This window comes from Bombyx mandarina, chromosome 28 (genome assembly GCF_030267445.1).
Source record: "Bombyx mandarina strain Sakado chromosome 28, ASM3026744v2".
NCBI lineage: Eukaryota > Metazoa > Arthropoda > Insecta > Lepidoptera > Bombycidae > Bombyx > Bombyx mandarina.
This window is the reverse complement of record NC_143233.1, coordinates 3,204,132-3,222,029: the sequence shown is the minus strand read 5'-3', so window position 1 is coordinate 3,222,029 and position 17,898 is coordinate 3,204,132. Positions and strand designations below refer to the sequence as shown.

General features: G+C 35.8%; 3 protein-coding genes across 8 annotated transcripts; 2 read left to right on the top strand and 1 right to left on the bottom strand.

Annotated features, from left to right (window-relative positions):
- The first annotated feature begins 133 nt into the window (after positions 1-133).
- LOC114243358 (tRNA (adenine(37)-N6)-methyltransferase) lies at positions 134-2,811 on the top strand. The gene is made up of 6 exons (XM_089738960.1): positions 134-351; positions 460-557; positions 742-961; positions 1,370-1,527; positions 1,657-1,849; positions 2,185-2,811. The coding sequence occupies exons 1-6, from the start codon at positions 284-286 to the stop codon at positions 2,741-2,743; spliced, it is 1,296 nt and encodes a 431-aa protein (XP_089595086.1). The 5' UTR covers positions 134-283; the 3' UTR covers positions 2,744-2,811.
- LOC114243357 (uncharacterized) lies at positions 1,614-10,214 on the bottom strand. Of its 6 annotated transcripts, none has more exons than XM_028174816.2 (3): positions 9,894-10,107; positions 7,512-7,604; positions 1,614-6,083 (listed from the first exon to the last, which is right to left on the bottom strand). In XM_028174816.2, exon 3 carries the CDS (start codon positions 6,057-6,059, stop codon positions 2,829-2,831), a length of 3,231 nt encoding a protein of 1,076 aa, XP_028030617.2. In that variant the 5' UTR covers positions 6,060-6,083; positions 7,512-7,604; positions 9,894-10,107; the 3' UTR covers positions 1,614-2,828. The 6 variants fall into 6 exon arrangements, with proteins under 6 accessions (XP_028030617.2, XP_028030618.2, XP_028030616.2 ...); XM_028174817.2 differs by having other exon boundaries at positions 7,512-7,599; XM_028174815.2 differs by lacking the exons at positions 7,512-7,604; positions 9,894-10,107 and adding an exon at positions 10,128-10,214.
- A 4,120-nt stretch (positions 10,215-14,334) lies between these two features.
- On the top strand, positions 14,335-17,374 carry Prosalpha5 (proteasome alpha5 subunit). Its single transcript, XM_028174889.2, has 5 exons — positions 14,335-14,489; positions 14,599-14,855; positions 15,070-15,248; positions 15,527-15,639; positions 16,240-17,374. Exons 2-5 carry the CDS (start codon positions 14,599-14,601, stop codon positions 16,420-16,422), a joined length of 732 nt encoding a protein of 243 aa, XP_028030690.1. The 5' UTR covers positions 14,335-14,489; the 3' UTR covers positions 16,423-17,374.
- The last annotated feature ends 524 nt before the right edge of the window (positions 17,375-17,898 follow it).

Here is a 17,898-nt window from a genome sequence, read left to right as displayed (position 1 = left end):
CAGGTGGGCCGTATGCTCGTCTGCCTACAAGGGCAATAAAAAAAAACCCGATGGATTCGTAAGGACGTGTCTGAGGAATTATTCAACTTCATTATTTTGGACGGTATGAGTTATGTTCCTTTTGCCTAATCAAATAGATAAATCTATTTATAAGTTTACAAAAAATAGTAAATTGATAAATAGCTAACCAAAAATTTTTATGCTTGGTTTTAATACATTTCGTATAACTTAAATATCGGTCATACCCAAGAACAATATTCTAAAAGCTTAGATTAAACACGAAATGGCCGATCATTCTGAATATTATAAGAATCAAATAGCTTTAGCTCGTACAGAAATAAAAAATCTCAGGTGATATCAATGATAACAGTAATTTTTAATAAAATTTGATTTTACATTTAACATAACGTAACCAATGTACTTGTAAAGTATTACGAGTTAAATAATTATTATTCTCAGGCAACAATTGACGTCTCTGAAGCACGAACACCAGAAGGAGATAAAACTAATTAAAGCAGCTCTTAACAGTCTCCGTTGTTCCGACTGTGCTGAAGCCGGTAATAATGTCTCAGCTTTAAAAAAACAACTTTCGACATTAAGGTTATAAGAGTGGAGAGTTGGATACCCATTGTTTATATATAATATCAAAATATTATGTGAAAAGTATACCTTTTCCTATGCTTGGCTTTGTTCAAAACTTCACACTATTTAAAATAAGCAGTGATGTTAATATCTTTACAGCCACAACAGCTTTGGTTAATAATGTAGAGGCAGAACGGTCTGATGATGACATACATTATCAGCCTATTGGATCAATAGAAACATCATTTCAAAACAAACGAGGTGTTCCTCGGCAACCTTCTGTTATGAAGAATGCAAGGGGAACTGTGGTAATTGATACTTCAGTATTTAATAACCCTGAGCATGCTTTGAGCGGACTAGAGGAGTTTTCACATATGTGGTTAGTACAATTCTCTAAAAAAATTAAGTACAGTAATCCCCCCTATAGTATGGTACATTTATAATGCACTTTCGTATTACGCAACTTCAATCCCCCGTATAACACAGGCATTACCCCAAATAATGCAGGGATTTCTTACATACATATTTCTGTACTGTGAAATTTATAATGATTTATATAGTTCATAATTAGCTTACATTTGCACGTGTGTCAATTGTGTTCTTACAAAACTAAATTATCTTATTAAATTTTTGTATTAAAAGGTGTAGGTTAAATTTTACTTTAAAATGCATGCAAAATCATTTCTGACAGTGGCCACCAGTGGCAGTATGCTTATCGGCCTACAGTGGCCATAAAAAATAACAAACAATGAGAATGACATGTCAATAAGCACTTTTAATGTTTCAGGATAATATTCCACTTCCACATGACAGAAAGTACAAATGCACCAGCTAAAGTTGCCCCACCAAGATTGTGTGGAGGAAGGCAAGGTGTATTCTCCACGCGTTCACCCCACAGACCTTGTCCGATTGGGTTGTCACTTGTGAAGATTCATTCTATTGAAGGTATTATTGTACTGACATAAAGCATGACATCAATGATTTTAAGGATTGGTCAGTAGGAGTAGTCGAGGAGTATTAGAAATAAGTAATTTATTATTCAAAGTTTTATTCATATTCATGATTGTTCAATAGGTAACAAAATACACTTTTTGGGCGTTGACATGGTTAATGGCACACCCGTTCTGGACATAAAACCTTATATTCCACAATACGACTACCCATATGAAGCAACAAGCTCTGTTCGACCACGGACAGAGGGAATAAGCGATGTGGTCGATGACATGGTGAATGTTAATATTGGTGACCATAGATTAGACATTGGAAGGTATGTTGATGTAATTCAAATATAAATTTAACTTGTTAGTAAACGAATTAAACAGCGATGACAAGACAGAAAATAAAACTCATTAGGTTTAATTCAAATGTAGGCAGTCTCTTTTTTTTTTGTTACATTTCATAATTTCTTTAATTTTAATTTCTTTCAAAAACGATAAAGTGTATGCTGCAATTTTTTATTATGAAATGGCATTAAATAGGGCATGAAACTTGAGTATTTATATACCAAGATTTTTTAAGGTGCTAACAGTTCTGTACGATATTAAGCTTTATTGCAATATTTCTGTATGTTGTAAATTACTACACTTTTCATACGCTTTACAGCTTAAGTTCCAGAATTGCGACACCAATCGATATCGATTCTCCTTGTAGAAGTCCATTTGAAGATATACCTTCACCAGAGTCAAGACTCAGCAACATGCAAGCCCCACTATCAGAAGTTCCGGACTCCCCATCTAGTGTCGACCTCGTTGATGGGAATCCAAGGTCGCCTTTACGTAGGCCGGATGCTGAACGCGGAGATCCGGATGGTCAAGAAAGATTCACTCCACCGCAGTCGGCAAATCAAAGTATAAGGCACGACGGCATAAGAGTGGCCGCTTGGATAAACAACCCTGCTTCACAGAGATACGACGTTAGATTCACTGATGATGCACTGACCCGTCTTCATGACTTAATTGGGGATAGAGCGGATGCCTTCAAAAGTAACATTGAAAGTCTTTTGTCTGAAGATCCAAGGTCGAATTACGTCAGAGGCAGGTATCCGGATCACGAATACAGTTGTGTGTTAGAAGACCTGTCTATTAGCTGCGTTTTCGATAGAAATTCGCATGTTTGTAATATAATCGCTGTGAGAAATGCCGAAGAACTTCAGGAAAATTAAATACCTATATAGTTAAGAATGTAATGAAATAATATATATATTTAATAAATGTTTTTGTTCGTTTACAATGTTCTTTAATTTCCAATTATGAATAAAACCTGATAGATTCGCCCGAACCGAATCCACCTATCGACTTCAAAATGTGTATTTGAATGTATCTAAATTTGTCGCCACTTAGTGCAATAGTCTTGACTTTATTATCTAAATCCCATTTTATAGGATCGGAATCTTTAGTCCAATGTTCCCCATCAGTAGAACATTTGTACTGCAATAGCAGTATTGTTCCGTTGCCGGCGTCTTTGCGCGGTGTGTATTCTATTAATTTGATTGGGTAAATATCCCCTAAATCGAAAGTCAGCCTAATGACGCCGCCTGTTTCTCGGTAAGCTTGGTGTTGTTTGGACCAACATGTGTGCCATATGCTCTTTTTACCGTTGGTAAGATTATGTACCTCCTGGCCACCCTCACAGGGTATATTGCATGAAACCTGTACGTCTTTTAGGGCATTTTCATACAAACTTTGGGCTGTTTCGACCGTAATCAAATAACTCCACTTTGATACGCCAACGGGGCTTACAGCTCTAATTCTAAATGAATATGCGCTGTGGCATTTCAGATCGTTGAATGTGAATATATCACCGACTATATAGCTATAAATAAAGCTGTCTTTTTCTATTTCGTAGTAATCTGCGTTTTCTATTTCATTCCATTTTAAAGTAATACTGTTTTCAGTAATTTTGTTTTCCTCAACTGTAAACGAAGCGGGTATTTTTATATTTTTGTCAATATTTACAACGTTACCCAATATAGGCGTTTCATTTGCGAATCCGTTCACTTTTATTATTATATCTTCTATTGTAATATCGACCTTTTGTATTTTGATTAATACACATTTTTGCTTAATTGCCTCGCCACCACAATCCGCAAGATACGGGTTCGCGTAAAAATCTTTTTTGTAATAATAAATGTTCTCTTTCTTTTCGAACGATTCATCAGTTTCAACTTTGTTAATTTTAATGGATTCTCCTTTGACCAAAACTTCTATAAGCTCAACGTCTTTAGATACGATGATTTGTAAAATTGTTGATCGATTTACAACCATATTTCTATAGAACCCTTTTGTTTTGTGGATGTGTATGTATAAGTCGCCGCGCTCATTAGAAGGTGGACCTTCTACATTAACACGCGTTGTAGCCGATATTCTATCTAAATAATCAGTAGTTATGCCATCATCTTCGTAAATATCGAAGGTGGTTTCATTGTTCGGATATATTCTAATTATTCTTTTATCCTTTTGTACTTCAGTTAGATTATTATTAGGGTTGACCAACGGTATGATTGCACCATCTTTAACAAAAACGGGAATCTTCCACAGCGGGCAGTTAAAGTTGTTATAGATTTTACCGCCAATATATTTTTCACCCGTAAACAAATCAATCCATATCTGTTTTGGATTTGGAAGATAAATTCCATGTCTAATTGAATCACCATCCGAAGACTTATTGTTACAGTAGATAGGGGCTACTAACAGACTTGGACCCCACATGTATTGGTATTGCGATTCCAACGTGTAGGCAGGTATTTCGTCCGGAAATTCCAAGAACATACCCCTTATCATTGGCAGACCTTTAGTCGATTCGTGACCGATAGTGTAATTATAAGGTAGTAACATAGATTTCAATTTCAAGTAAGCTCTGTTTATGTTCGTTGCTTCAACGTCAAAGCTGAATGGGGTTTTCGGTGTATTACCCCAGCCGTCCATATTTAGTTGCAATGGTGTAAAAGTTTTCCACTGATAATCACGAATATTAATTTCTCTATGCCCACCGCCGTAAATTCCGTCCATATCTGAACCAACGACAGGCTGGCCAGATAAACCGGTACCGATGTAAGTTGGGATGTGGAAACGTATGTATTCCCATTCGCCCCCAGATTGATCTCCACTCCAAACGCCTGCGTATCTCTGAGTTCCAGCCCAACCGTCAACCATGATTATAAGGGGCCTAGCCTTATTTCTAGTGCTAGCAATAAATTTATTCGTGCTCTTTTCGACTGCGTTCAGCCCGAAAGAGTAGCCGCTGCCTATCCAAGCCACATCACATTTCAAAGCGACGACCCCTGCTACGCTAATTTCCTTGCAAAGATCTCGTTCGCCTTTCTTAGGATTTTTTGGATCCTTGGGTTCGAGGTTAGACTCGGTCCAAAGTGCAACTTGTACCCCTTTATTGTTTGAATATCGCACGAATTCCCTTAAGTTTTCGATATCGCCGTCCAACGTGTCCGTTTGGCCGTAACCCGAGCCGTATCCATCGTTTGGTATGAACCAACCTAGTGGCATATCGTGTTTTCGATATCTATCTACCATAGCTCTCGCGGAAAATTGGTAATTATTATTTTCTCCGTTCAATGATTCTAATATACCTTTTTTGTTACCGATCTCGCTGGGCTGAAAACTTTTGTAAAATTCGCCGTCTTCAAACAAGATCGCGCCTTTCGTTTCCGGCGTAACCTTTACCCAGTAATCGCGATTGAAGGTGTTCAAATGGGCTTCATAAAACGCGTATTCTGGCATAAATATAGGGAATCCAGTTAGCTCGAAATAATCGTTTAGAATATCCTTTGGTTTCTTATTTATAAAGTAAAATGCATCGAAATCTTCACCATAATGCATAATTTCGATTTTGTCTTTGTTTTCCGAACCGAAATCATAATTTCCTGGTTGCCAAGTGTTACGGAGCACGCCGTACCCACGCGTGGACCAAAAGAATGGACAAGGAGAGGCAATACCACCATCATCCCACTCGTTGTTGTTTACAATTTCAATGACCTCACTTTTATGACTGAAGCGACCATTTTGCATGCCCCCTCCGAAGAAATATTCATTGTTGTGTTGTTTCAACTCTTGAACGATGACGCCATAGTCATAGAATATTGGTTGGTATTCTTTGAGAACCACTTCGTCGGTTCTCCGATCGACTATCGACATAACACTATTCGTTTTATCAAACTGTATTCTTATCTCGTTAGTATCGATGATGTGAAATTCGTTGTCTTCTTCGAGCAGGGAGAGTTTGAACGGTTCAGTCTCGTATTCACTGACCCTTTTGTGATTTATTCTGGCTTCATCATCGTTGTTGTTAGGCGTAGGGTAATCAGGGAAGTTCCCGGTCGGCGACATGTGATATCTGAATACGTGTCGGTTGAGAATGCTCAATTTCGCCGATTCTCCTGTTTCATATTCTATTAAAAAATCAGTTTTCGTCTTTATAAAGGATTTAATTTTTCCTAACCTGTTTTTCTCGTCTCTTGTCTCCATGTTTACGTTTCAAATGAAAAATATCTGTAACACATAAATTAAATATTAGACGCATGAATTGTTAATAAACTATGTCAAGGCGACCACGATGGTCAAACGAAGGATTGTCTAATTCTTATACTGTATTTAACACTATCTGGTTGACAATTTGGTTTTAATGAGCGTAAATCAATAATAGAAAGAATTTAACTTTGGTTTTGTTTCATTATGTATGAAATACGTACTTGACAAATAAAGTAAAGGTCAATCAAATCAATAAATATTGAAAATTTATACAAACAGGATAAAATATGGGAGAAGGAAGAACAGAAGTCAAAAAAATTAGAGGCCAAGGAAAAAAAGGAACTTGAAAAAGATAACAAAAAGAAACAAACGAAATGGGGCAAGAAAAACCAAAAGAAAGAAGCTAATGTGGATATTGACATAGACCAGGATTCTAATGAATTCTTGAATGTCGATATTATTGTTGAAAAAATCTACAATAGCTACGGTTTGACTGATTTAAAAACTGACTTGGAAAAGAAAGTTGCTGTACAAAAATTCCTTGAGGTAGAGTTAGGAATTAGTGCAAAAAGTACAACCGAAGAGCGTAATCAAGCCATTTTTGAAGTCGTCGTGGCCTAACGGAAAAGACGTCCGGTGCATTCGTGATGAGCGATGCACCGGTGTTCGAATCTCAGGCGGGTACCAATTTTTCTAATGAAATTCGTACTCAACAAACGTTCACGGTTGACTTCCACGGTGAAAGAATAACATCGTGTAATATAAATCAAACCCGCAAAATTATAATTTCCGTAATTACTGGTGGTAGGACCTCTTGTGAGTCCGCGCGGGTAGGTACCACCACCCTGCCTATTTCTGCCGTGAAGCAGTAATGCGTTTCGGTTTGAAGGGTGGGGCAGCCGTTGTAACTATACTTAAGACTTTAGAACTTATATCTCAGGGTGGGTGGCGCATTTGCGTTGTGGATGTCTATGGGCTCCAGTAACCACTTAACACCAGGTGGACTGCGAGTTCGTCCACCCATCTAAGCAATAAAAAAAGAAATTTAGATTTTGTACAGATTCAAATTTTGTAACAATAATTAACAACAAAAAATATCACGATTGACTTCTACGGTGAAGGAATAACATCGTGCAATAAAAATCAAACCCGCAAAATTATAATTTGCATAATTACTGGTGGTAGGACCTCTTGAGTCCGCACGGGTAGGTACCAACGCTCTGCCTATTTCTGCCGGGAAGCAGTAACGCGTTTCGGGCTGAAGGGTGGGGCAGTGTAACTATACTGAGATCCTAGAACTTATATCTCAATATGGGTGTATAACTGATATCTCAGTATAAGTTGGATATTTTACTTATTTTAAAACATAAATAAAAACATTTTTAAGTCACATTTATGTCTAAGTATTAAATTCACGAAGCTTACTTTGACTTGCACGACGTAACTCACCAGCTCTATTACTTCTAAACTTCTAAGGTACTGCCGAGTGCGGATATCTCTAAAGTTTCTAAGCGTGCATTTTGGCGCGCAAACACAGCTGTACTGACGATTTGACGAAAGAATTATTATAATTTTGTAATACAACCTAAGGACGATGACCTATTTTCGTTGTGTAATTATTGGTTTTATTGAAACAAAGAGTGATAAATGAATTCTAATAAATAATAAATACATACGTCTTTAATTTAATTCTTATTTTATGTTTTTTATTGCCCTTATAGGCAGACGAGCATACGACCCACCTGATGGTGACTGGTTACCGTCGCCCATTGACTTCAGCAATGCCAGGGGCAGAGCCAAGCCGCTGACCACCGAAAGCCAAGCCGCTGCCTACCGTTTTTTTTTCCTACCTAAGCTGAGAGCTTTGAGAGGCTATATCAGCGTAGCCTTAACTAGTAGGTGAGCTCACGGGGCTCAAACCTGATGACGTTGCTAACACGAACCCTAGCAAGAGCCGTGCTTCGCAGAATCTACCATCGGATCGGAAACGCGACCCACTGAGAAGATCTGGCGAGAAACTCAGTGGGCTGTGTCTGAGGGTTAATTTACCAATTTGATTGAGGTACCTAGAAGCACCGTTAGTGGATCGGGAGGATCCGAAATGACGTGCTTAGGGCGACGTCGACTGCTTTCCATTCTGTCCGCAGGATCGGGAGTGGCCTACCGTATTTTTATGTCTGTGTTAACAACATTCCAACATTATCCAAAAATGATATTAAACCAGCCACAATGATTTGGTTTTAACAAACGGTAACAAAAAAAAAAAAAAAAGTGTTAATCCTAATTTCTAGATTTACTTCGATCAATAAAATGTGTTTTAAAAATACGTTGTCTTCATCTAATACGTATTTAATAATAATAATAAATTACTACCTAGTTAAATATTTACGAATTTCGATCGTAATAACTAATTACTTCGCAGTACCTAGCTTAAAATAAATACACAAATGCGCAAGCACTAGTTTCTGGTATTTAATTAATTATATACGTAAAATATAGAGATGTAGATACATAAACATTATAACGTTTTTTAAGCATCACTAGATAATGTGTTCATTTTCATCATCAGGGTAATCGAAAAGGTAAGTACCACATACGTATGTGTACATTAATACAATAAGTTAATAATGGATGAATGTCTGTTGTAAATAATGATAGGTACCTATGTATAATAGCCGGCAAACTTCTTGAGCATTTGTTGACGTAGTGGGGGTAAGTTTGCGCATGGTACACTCACGTGCAAAAATATTATTTACTCTGCGTCATAATGCAATTAAATTATTAAAATCAACATATGTATTTATTTATATATTTATTAGAACATCAACAAAAAATATAGGTTAATAATTGTAATAATTTAATCTTGGGGTAAAATAGATATTCCTTCTATTAAGTCAAAACTAGAGCTGTTGCCAGGTCTTCGTTCAGTTGAAGCGAAGCTGGTATTTGTAATTTTTTTTTCGTTATCATAATCTTGACCATTATCATCATCACTGTTTTCATCACCCGAGTCGCCATCATCGTGTTAAGTCGACATAGGGCTCATCGGTGTAGTTTACGACTCGGTCGGTTCGATCTTCTTTTTTGTCTATAATTAATTATTTTTTGAAGATATTCGATTCGTAGTAATCGAATGTTACTTTTTTTAATTACCAGCTTCCGATTATTTTCTGTTTTTTTTTTCCATCTGAAGCCTAGCTCTTTCATAATTCGTCGTAAACTTCATTCCGAGCCATTAAAATGTATATCTTCTTTAAAATTTTCGAAGCCTTTTTATTACAGATTGAACGAAACTATCCATTCCGGTAACTTTCTTCTTCCCTGATCTTTTCTTACCCGGAGTCCCAAGCACGATGAGCAAGCCAGAGCCTTTAGCTTCGTTAATAATGCACCTAACAGTACTCACTGATGTTTTTGTTGCTTCCGAAGTCTGTTTTACTTTTTCCATAATATCATTCTTCCCCTGTTTTATAATGAAGCAATATACGTCGTACACAATTTTTCTACCCTTTCTTTTGAATACTCCACCAGTTTGTCGCGGCATAGTGTATTTTTTATAAAAAATCAACAAACACTCAACAAATAGCAATGGCAACAAAGTCAACAAGCAATTATAATAAAATATAACTTAACGATTAATAACGATAGATTTTTCACTGTACGCAAGCGTACTTTACGCAAGGTTCGACTGATCTACCAATAACGCGCTCGATACGATTTCCCCTGCCGTCGCGCCTCACCCTCACCACCAAAGTGATCTAAAATTCGGTTCTGCGCAGCCAAGGTCATTTGCTCACGATGTTTGCCGGTTACTATACATCGTACACTGACCTGATAAGAACCTTTGCTGATTGCTTTGTTAAAGTTGTGATAACATAGGGCTAGTTGATACTGTTATGGGCTAGCTTGCGACTTGCAAATAGTAACCATGGAATAAGCTGTTAAGCAAAGCTACAGTAGTAGTAACAAGGTACTGTATAGAAACGATCATCTATAGATTGATCGGCTAGTAACGTGTTGGTATGGCAAGCAGTGTAAATCGATCTCTGAAACTATCCCCTTTACCTTACTATTGAACTTAAACTTGAGTCTAAGTAAAAGTTCCTTGATAATTGACCAATAGAGTTACTTTGTCACCACCTACTACGAGACATAGATTATACACTTAATATATTAGAGATACGAGACCCATAGATAATATAGATACTTACCCATAGACCTATATAGTAGGGACACGACATATTGTTCTCTAACTCTCAGACACAGCCCACTGAGTTTCTCGCCGGATCTTCTCAGTGGGTCGCGTTTCCGATCCGGTGGTAGATTCTGCGAAGCACGACTCTTGCTAGGGTTCGTGTTAGCAACATCGTCAGGTTTGAGCCCCGTGAGCTCACCTACTAAAGTTAGGGTTACGCTGACATAGCCTCTCAAGGCTATCAGCTTAGGTAGGAAAAAAAAAAAAAAAAAAATGTTCTATACGTACAATTGCTTATATAAATAGCACCCATTTTGAAGGCACATACATAAACATATATCTATCTCGTTCTTACTCAGCACTTTAACTCGCAGGAAAACAATATAACAGTATTTCAGTGCGTACATAAAATGAAACATGAATATACGTAAATATCTCCGTCTCCGTCTAATGAGGCCGAAAATCCGCCATGTTTAGCGCGCCAAATGTCATTGTCACGTCAGTTCGGCCGTCTGTTTTGGGTTGTACACACTGAAGTAGGAAACCTATGGAAATGAAACGTCAACAAAAAATTCGTGCCACTGTGACGTCATCTGGCCACAAAACATGGCGGTTTTAGTGCTGCCCAGAAGATTTTAATGTTAGTAGGTTTTATCGATAAATGTTCATGGCTCATTTTATTTTAAATATTGTTGAGTATGAATGTATTTGTAGAATTTATACTTTAATAGGAAGTAAGTATATTGTTATGTGCAAAGATGATGTGATTTAGATATTATGTGAAATCTAAGACGAGTTCGTGCTTCAAATTTGCCAAGTAAACGATATGACGATTTTTAAAATTTGCTACACTGATTTTAGAAAGTTGTCGTTTGCCGCAAAACATAAAGATATGGCGTAGTACAGTGCCATCTGCCCATTTCTAGCATGTTGAATATTATCGTATTTTGAGTACGTGTTTTCTTAGACTATTACAATCTATTTTAATTGTTTTGCTAAAGTCCGTAACACACTACCGCAGCGCACCTCAAGGAAGGTGCGCCGCACCATTTGAATCACTCTCGCTTGAGAGTGATTCAAATTTTAAACTTATCAAGGGACCACCTGATAAAAAAAACACTTAAAGAACATTTATTCGTTAATAAAATTACAAACGTTATTCCTTGTGACTTTCTCTCTAAAATCACTTAATTAATAAATATTTAACGAATTTACAATAGTGTTTTACTCACTGCGGAATAAAACTATTATAATTAAATAGTTCCGAAGAGATTTGTAGGTAGCTTTTTTCCCGAAATATCTAAACAGAATGTCTAAATATGTTTTGATGACATATTTTAAAGAGGTATTTATGATTAGTGTCATGATCAATAGATTCCGACCGAAAAATGGTGTCCGATTTTTCGGATGAGGGCACCATAATGAATTTAAATATATATAGATAATAGTTTTCGGGCATCGACTTTCTTGAGATCCTATAAAATATGTTTTAATTATTATTTTTGTATGTTTTAAGCATGATAAAATAAGAAATTTTATATAAGCAATCATATTAAATCGATATCAAAGTCATTAAATAATGTACAACCCAAAACAGACGGCCGAACTGACGTGACAATGACATTTGGTGCGCTAAGCATGGCGGATTTTCGGCCTCATTAGACGGAGACGGAGACACTTACGTATATTCATGTTTCATTTTATGTACGCACTGAAATACTGTTATATTGTTTTCCTGCGAGTTAAAGTGCTGAGTAAGAACGAGATAGATATATGTTTATGTATGTGCCTTCAAAATGGGTGCTATTTATATAAGCAATTGTACGTATAGAACAATATGTCGTGTCCCTACTATATAGGTCTATGGTTGTACATTATTTATTGACTTTGATATCGATTTAATATGATTAATTATATAAAATTTCATAATTTATCATGCTTAAAACATACATAAAATAATAATTAAAACGTATTTTATAGGAATAGGAAAGGAAAATATTTTATAGGATCTCAAGAAAGTCGATGCCCTAAAACTATTATCTATATGTATTTAAATTCATTATGGAGCCCTCATCCGAAAAATCCATTTTTCGGTCGGAATCTATTGATCATGACACTAATCATAAATACCACTTTAAAATATGTCATCAAAACATATTTAGACATTCTGTTTATATTTCGGGAAAAAGGCTACCGACAAAATCTCTTCGGAACTATTTAAATAAAATAGTTTTATTCCGCAGTGAGTAAAACACTATTGTAAATTTGTTAAATATTTAATAATTAAGTGATTTTAGAGCGGAAGTCACAAGGAATGACGTTTGTAATTAATGAATAAATGTTCTGTAGGTGTTTTTTTTTTCACGCGGTCCCTTGATAAGTTTAAAATTTGAATCACTCTCAAGCGAAAGTGATTCAAATTTGGGGTGCGCTGCGGTAGTATGTTACGGACTTTAAAGTCAGCAAAACAATTAAAATAGATTGTTATAGTCTAAGAAAAATACGTACTCAAAATACGATAACATTTAGCATACTAGAAATGGGCTTATGGCTTTGAACTACGCCATATCTTTATGTTTTGCGACAAACGACAACTTTATAAAATCAGTGTAGCAACTTTTAAAAATCATCATATCGTTTACTTGGCAAATTCGAAGGACGAACTTGTCTTAGATTTCACCCATCTAAATCATATCATATTTGCACATAACAATATACCTACTTACTTCCCATTAAAGTATAAATTCTACAAATAAATAATACTCAACAATATTTAAAATAAAATGAGCCAAGAACGTTTATCGATAAAACCTGATAACATTGAAATCTTTTGTACAGCACTAAAGCCACCATGTTTTGTGGCCAGATGACGTCACAGTGGCACGAAATTTTGGTTGACGTTTCATTTCCATAGGTTTCCTACTTCATTGTACTTACCAGATATTTTAGTTTGGTTCCTTCAATAGACAGGCAAGGGAATTTTATCTCATACAGTCACATCTCACTATTTACAAAAGGCCGAAGCGACAGGCGCCTGCTCTTAAAAAGGGGTATTTTTTATTAGATTGGTGAACGAACTCGCGGACCATCTGGTGTTAAGTGATTACTGGAGCCTGCAGACTTTTACAACGTAAATGCCGCAACCCACCTTAAGACATGAGTTCAAAGGGATGTTTTTACGGAACAACGGCTGCTCCACCTTCGCTCAAACCGAGGTGCATTACTTCGTTACAGCAGAAATAGGCAGGGTGGCACAGTTGCCAGGTGGTTCTCGGGTTCTTGCAGTCACACTTTTTTACTGGTGGTAGGACCTCTTGTGAGTCCGCACGGGTAGGTACCACCACCCTGCCTATTTCTGCCGTGAAGCAGTAATGCGTTTCGGTTTGAAGGGTGGGGCAGCCGTTGTAACTATAATTGAGACCTTCGAACTTATATCTCAAGGTGGGTGGCGCATTTACGTTATATATGTCTATGGGCTCCAGTAACCACTTAACACCAGGTGGGCTGTGGGCTCGTCCACTCATCTAAGCAATAAAAAATAAAATAAAAAAAACACTTTTACAATTTCACATATTGTAATCGATTAATATTAACTTTTATAAAGTGCGCGTGTTATGATTATTAAACGCTGGATCATGTACTCTGACACCTCGTTTTCACTTATGCATGCAATAAAAGTATTTAAAACTTATTGAATGCAAAATAAACTCTAACGCAAACTCTATTGGCTGCAAAGTTACACTATAATTTAAACAAGAAGCTTTCACAAATGTGGAATATACAAATTCAAGATTCATTTTTAAAACAAAAATTTATTGAGTTTTCAATTTACCGTAGAAAATATAAAAAAATCGAAGAAAAACAAATTGACAAGAATCATGTTGACTTTTTTGGCCTAAACGTGAGGTGATATATTATCTCAATAGTTTGGGTTTATATTTTGAGTAGTTTTTTCATCTCATTTTATCCTTGTCACATTCCATTTCACCCTTTGCGCAAAAGAAAAAGCTTTGGCTTGGGTAAGTTAAGATTCGGCTGTATAGGCTGCTTTTTCATTGCTTGTTCAATGGACGTTTCAAACAAATTTGACACAGTGTTTTGTAGAAGTTGGTTTTTATTTTCTATGTTTCCAATTTTCTCTGAATATAAATTAAATTAAAATAAGATAAAACCTGGACTAATAATTCTCATTATTAGAGTCGTGGTGTCATCTAGAGTACCCTAATAGTAAAGTATGTTTTAGATCATTCATTTTTAATGAAAATTCGTAATATGAACAAAATCGCTTTGTCACGACTTCGGCTAACCTTTCAACCGGTGGTTTTTTCACAATTTTCCCAGATGTTTCTCACACGTTCCGAGTATGATCGCGGCGTCAACACATTCAGCCCTGAAGGAAGGCTGTTCCAAGTGGAATACGCCATAGAAGCTATCAAACTTGGCTCCACTGCAATTGGCATTTGTACTTCGGAGGGAGTTGTTTTGGCCGTGGAGAAGAGGATAACTTCAACTTTGATGGAACCCACGACCATCGAAAAGATTGTTGAAGTAGATCGACACATCGCTTGCGCCGTTTCGGGTCTAATGGCCGACTCCAGGTAGGTCTCGTAATACTGAAAATGTATTATGATTATATGAAGGTATATGACGGTAGGCAGCGGCTTGGCTCGGCCCCTGGCATTGCTGCAGTCCATGGGCGACGGTAACCACTCACCATCAGGTGGGTCGTATGCTCGTCTGCCTACAAGGGCAATAAAAAAAAATGAATATTAAAAAAAAATGCAACACTAATTTTTTAATATAATTCTGCAGGACCTTAGTTGAAAGGGCCCGAGTTGAATGTCAGAACCACTGGTTTGTGTACAATGAGCGTATGAGTGTAGAATCATGTGCTCAGGCCGTTTCCAACTTAGCTATACAGTTTGGAGACAGTGACGATGATAGCGGAACAGCCATGTCACGGCCATTTGGTGTTGCTGTTATGTTTGCAGGTATGTGTAATTTAGAGCTGTTTGTTTTTTAGAATCATACATCAGAAGATTGATTATATTTCTTTCATATATAATTCTTGCTCAAATAACACCCATAAAAAATTGTAGGTGTTTGTATAGCTAAATAAATAAGAATTTAGGAGTAAATGCTTGTTTATAAAACATAAATAAAAGTACTAATATTAATGTAAATGCAAATTAAAAAATACATCTATCGCATTTCATCAGAGTAATAGTTCTATAAATAATTATGATGTATATTTCATATCCAATTACAGGCATTGATGAGAAAGGCCCTCAACTGTTTCATATGGACCCGAGTGGTACATTTGTGCAGTATGATGCCAAGGCCATTGGTTCTGGCAGTGAAGGTGCCCAGCAGAGTTTGAAGGTAAGTGGATGTTCCATAATATCGTCTTCTCGCATTAAAACTGTATAATCTTAAAACTTACTAATTTTACAGGAGAGTGTTGTAAAGGTTTATCAAGTGATATTTTTAATATTAATCACCTTTGCAACATTAATTTTTTATTTTTTACCAGATACATTAACTGTCTTTTAAAGTAAGATAAAATTATGTATTAATTTTGTTAATAGTAGTCAAAATATAGGTAAACTAAAAAAAAAACAAAAAAAAAAAACTAAACTATGCTCTTTTGACAGTATTTATGAGAAAAATACTGGAATATTTTTGGAAATTGTACACTTTTAAGGCAAAAAGACAATATGTCAACTAAAAGATTATTATACTAACATTTTTCTGATGATGTTAGGTAATCTTGAGACTTTTAGACTAAGACTTTTCAATTAAGAGCTAATCAGGAATAGGTCTAGTTACTGGTCTTTCAACTATCATTACATGCACTGCTTGCATTTATTTGAGTTTAAAAAAATTTTATAAATGTGAGTAGTATGTAGTGCTCTTGGTTTTATTATTTAAACCTATTTGAAAAAACTATGGGATAAGACTAATCATAATTTCTCATACCAGGAGATTTATCACAAGTCAATGACCCTCAAAGAGGCCATCAAGTCTGCACTCACCATACTGAAGCAGGTCATGGAGGAAAAGCTCTCAGAGAACAATGTTGAAGTAGTGACAATGACTCCTGGATCATTGTTCCACATGTTCACAAGGGAACAACTTGCTGAGGTTATCAAAGACATACCTTAAAATGTAGTTTGGTGTGCAGTTTTTGAAGGGAGATTAGACATATGGCACTAAATAACTAATCATATCTTATTATAAATCTCACATTTATTTGGAATTTCCAGAAACACCACCCTTTAAAATAAGATAGTGGAATTGGGATTCTAAAGCTGTAAAGTATTTTGGCTCATAAGTAGGTAGGGCGTTTATCTCAAATAATAAAGAGATCAACTCTGTTAGAAGGCCAAACCTTGTGAGATGTTCTGTATTACTCTTAACTTATAAATAGATATTGATTTACAGATGTAGTTTTTTTTATAAGGATAATGAATTCATGTTTATCATGTCAAAATAATAATTCAGAACACATGAATAAAACTGTTGAGTCAGACAGTGTTACTTTTCATATAAACTTTTAGAACCATCGTAATTAATGTCTACACTTCCTTCATTAACTGTTTAGTTATTAATAAAAACTTATTTTTTTGTATATCGAGTAATATTTTGAGAAAATTGTGTAAAGATATTGTATTTATACTATTATATTATTATCCTTTTATTATTATCCTTTTTTATATATAATATTAGTATTTTTTGAATTGTAACTTTTGTCATTCTCGGACTTTTCATTAAACAGATACACATTTTGTCAGTTCGTAAAGTAAATAATTTTACAATTTCTATCGTTCACACTCAAATAGTCTCAAAAATTATTATTCTGTAGAATTGAAAATTGAGATAAAGTTATAAACTGTTTTATATGTACTGTTTATTTTCATCAATCTGAGATTGACAGCCTTGTATGTGTTTGATTTATATCATGTAGTTAAACTGAGTATTTCATTGGTAATGTTTCGTGAATATTTTACTTTAGTATTGTATTTAGACACAGTTTTTTTAAAATATCATTCAAGCATGAGGGCGTTGAACAGTGAGTATTACTGTTTATTAATAAAAATATGTAACATATTTAAAATTTTTGTAATTATTTCATTACCGTCATCATCTCACCGGAGATCTAATTATTTTTGCGGAGAGCGGTTGTTGACAACGCGTGCGATCGAATATAATAGAATCTGGTATCCGTGATATGGTAGTCAGTGACTGACTACTCAACCTTAGTCATATTACCTGTATCAGTTCCGACCTTTCCCATTTGATTTCCTTACTAAACTTAGCTCCTATAGTGGGTTGTACAGTGAATCCGGAGTCCACATTTATTGTGCTCGTTCAGTCTAATTTTGTTTGTTGTTGTTTTTTTATATTTATTGCTTAGATTAGTGGACGAGTTCACGGCCCACCTGGTGTTAACTGATACCGGGCTCCATAGACATTTACAGTGTAAATATCGCTAGCTACCTTGAGACATGAGTTCTAAGGTCTGAGTTTTTACAGTAAAACGAATGCCCGATCCTCCAAACGCAGTACGTTTCACGGCAGAAATAGGCAGGGTGGTGGTACCTACCCGCGCAGACACGCAAAACGTCCTGCCACTCGTTT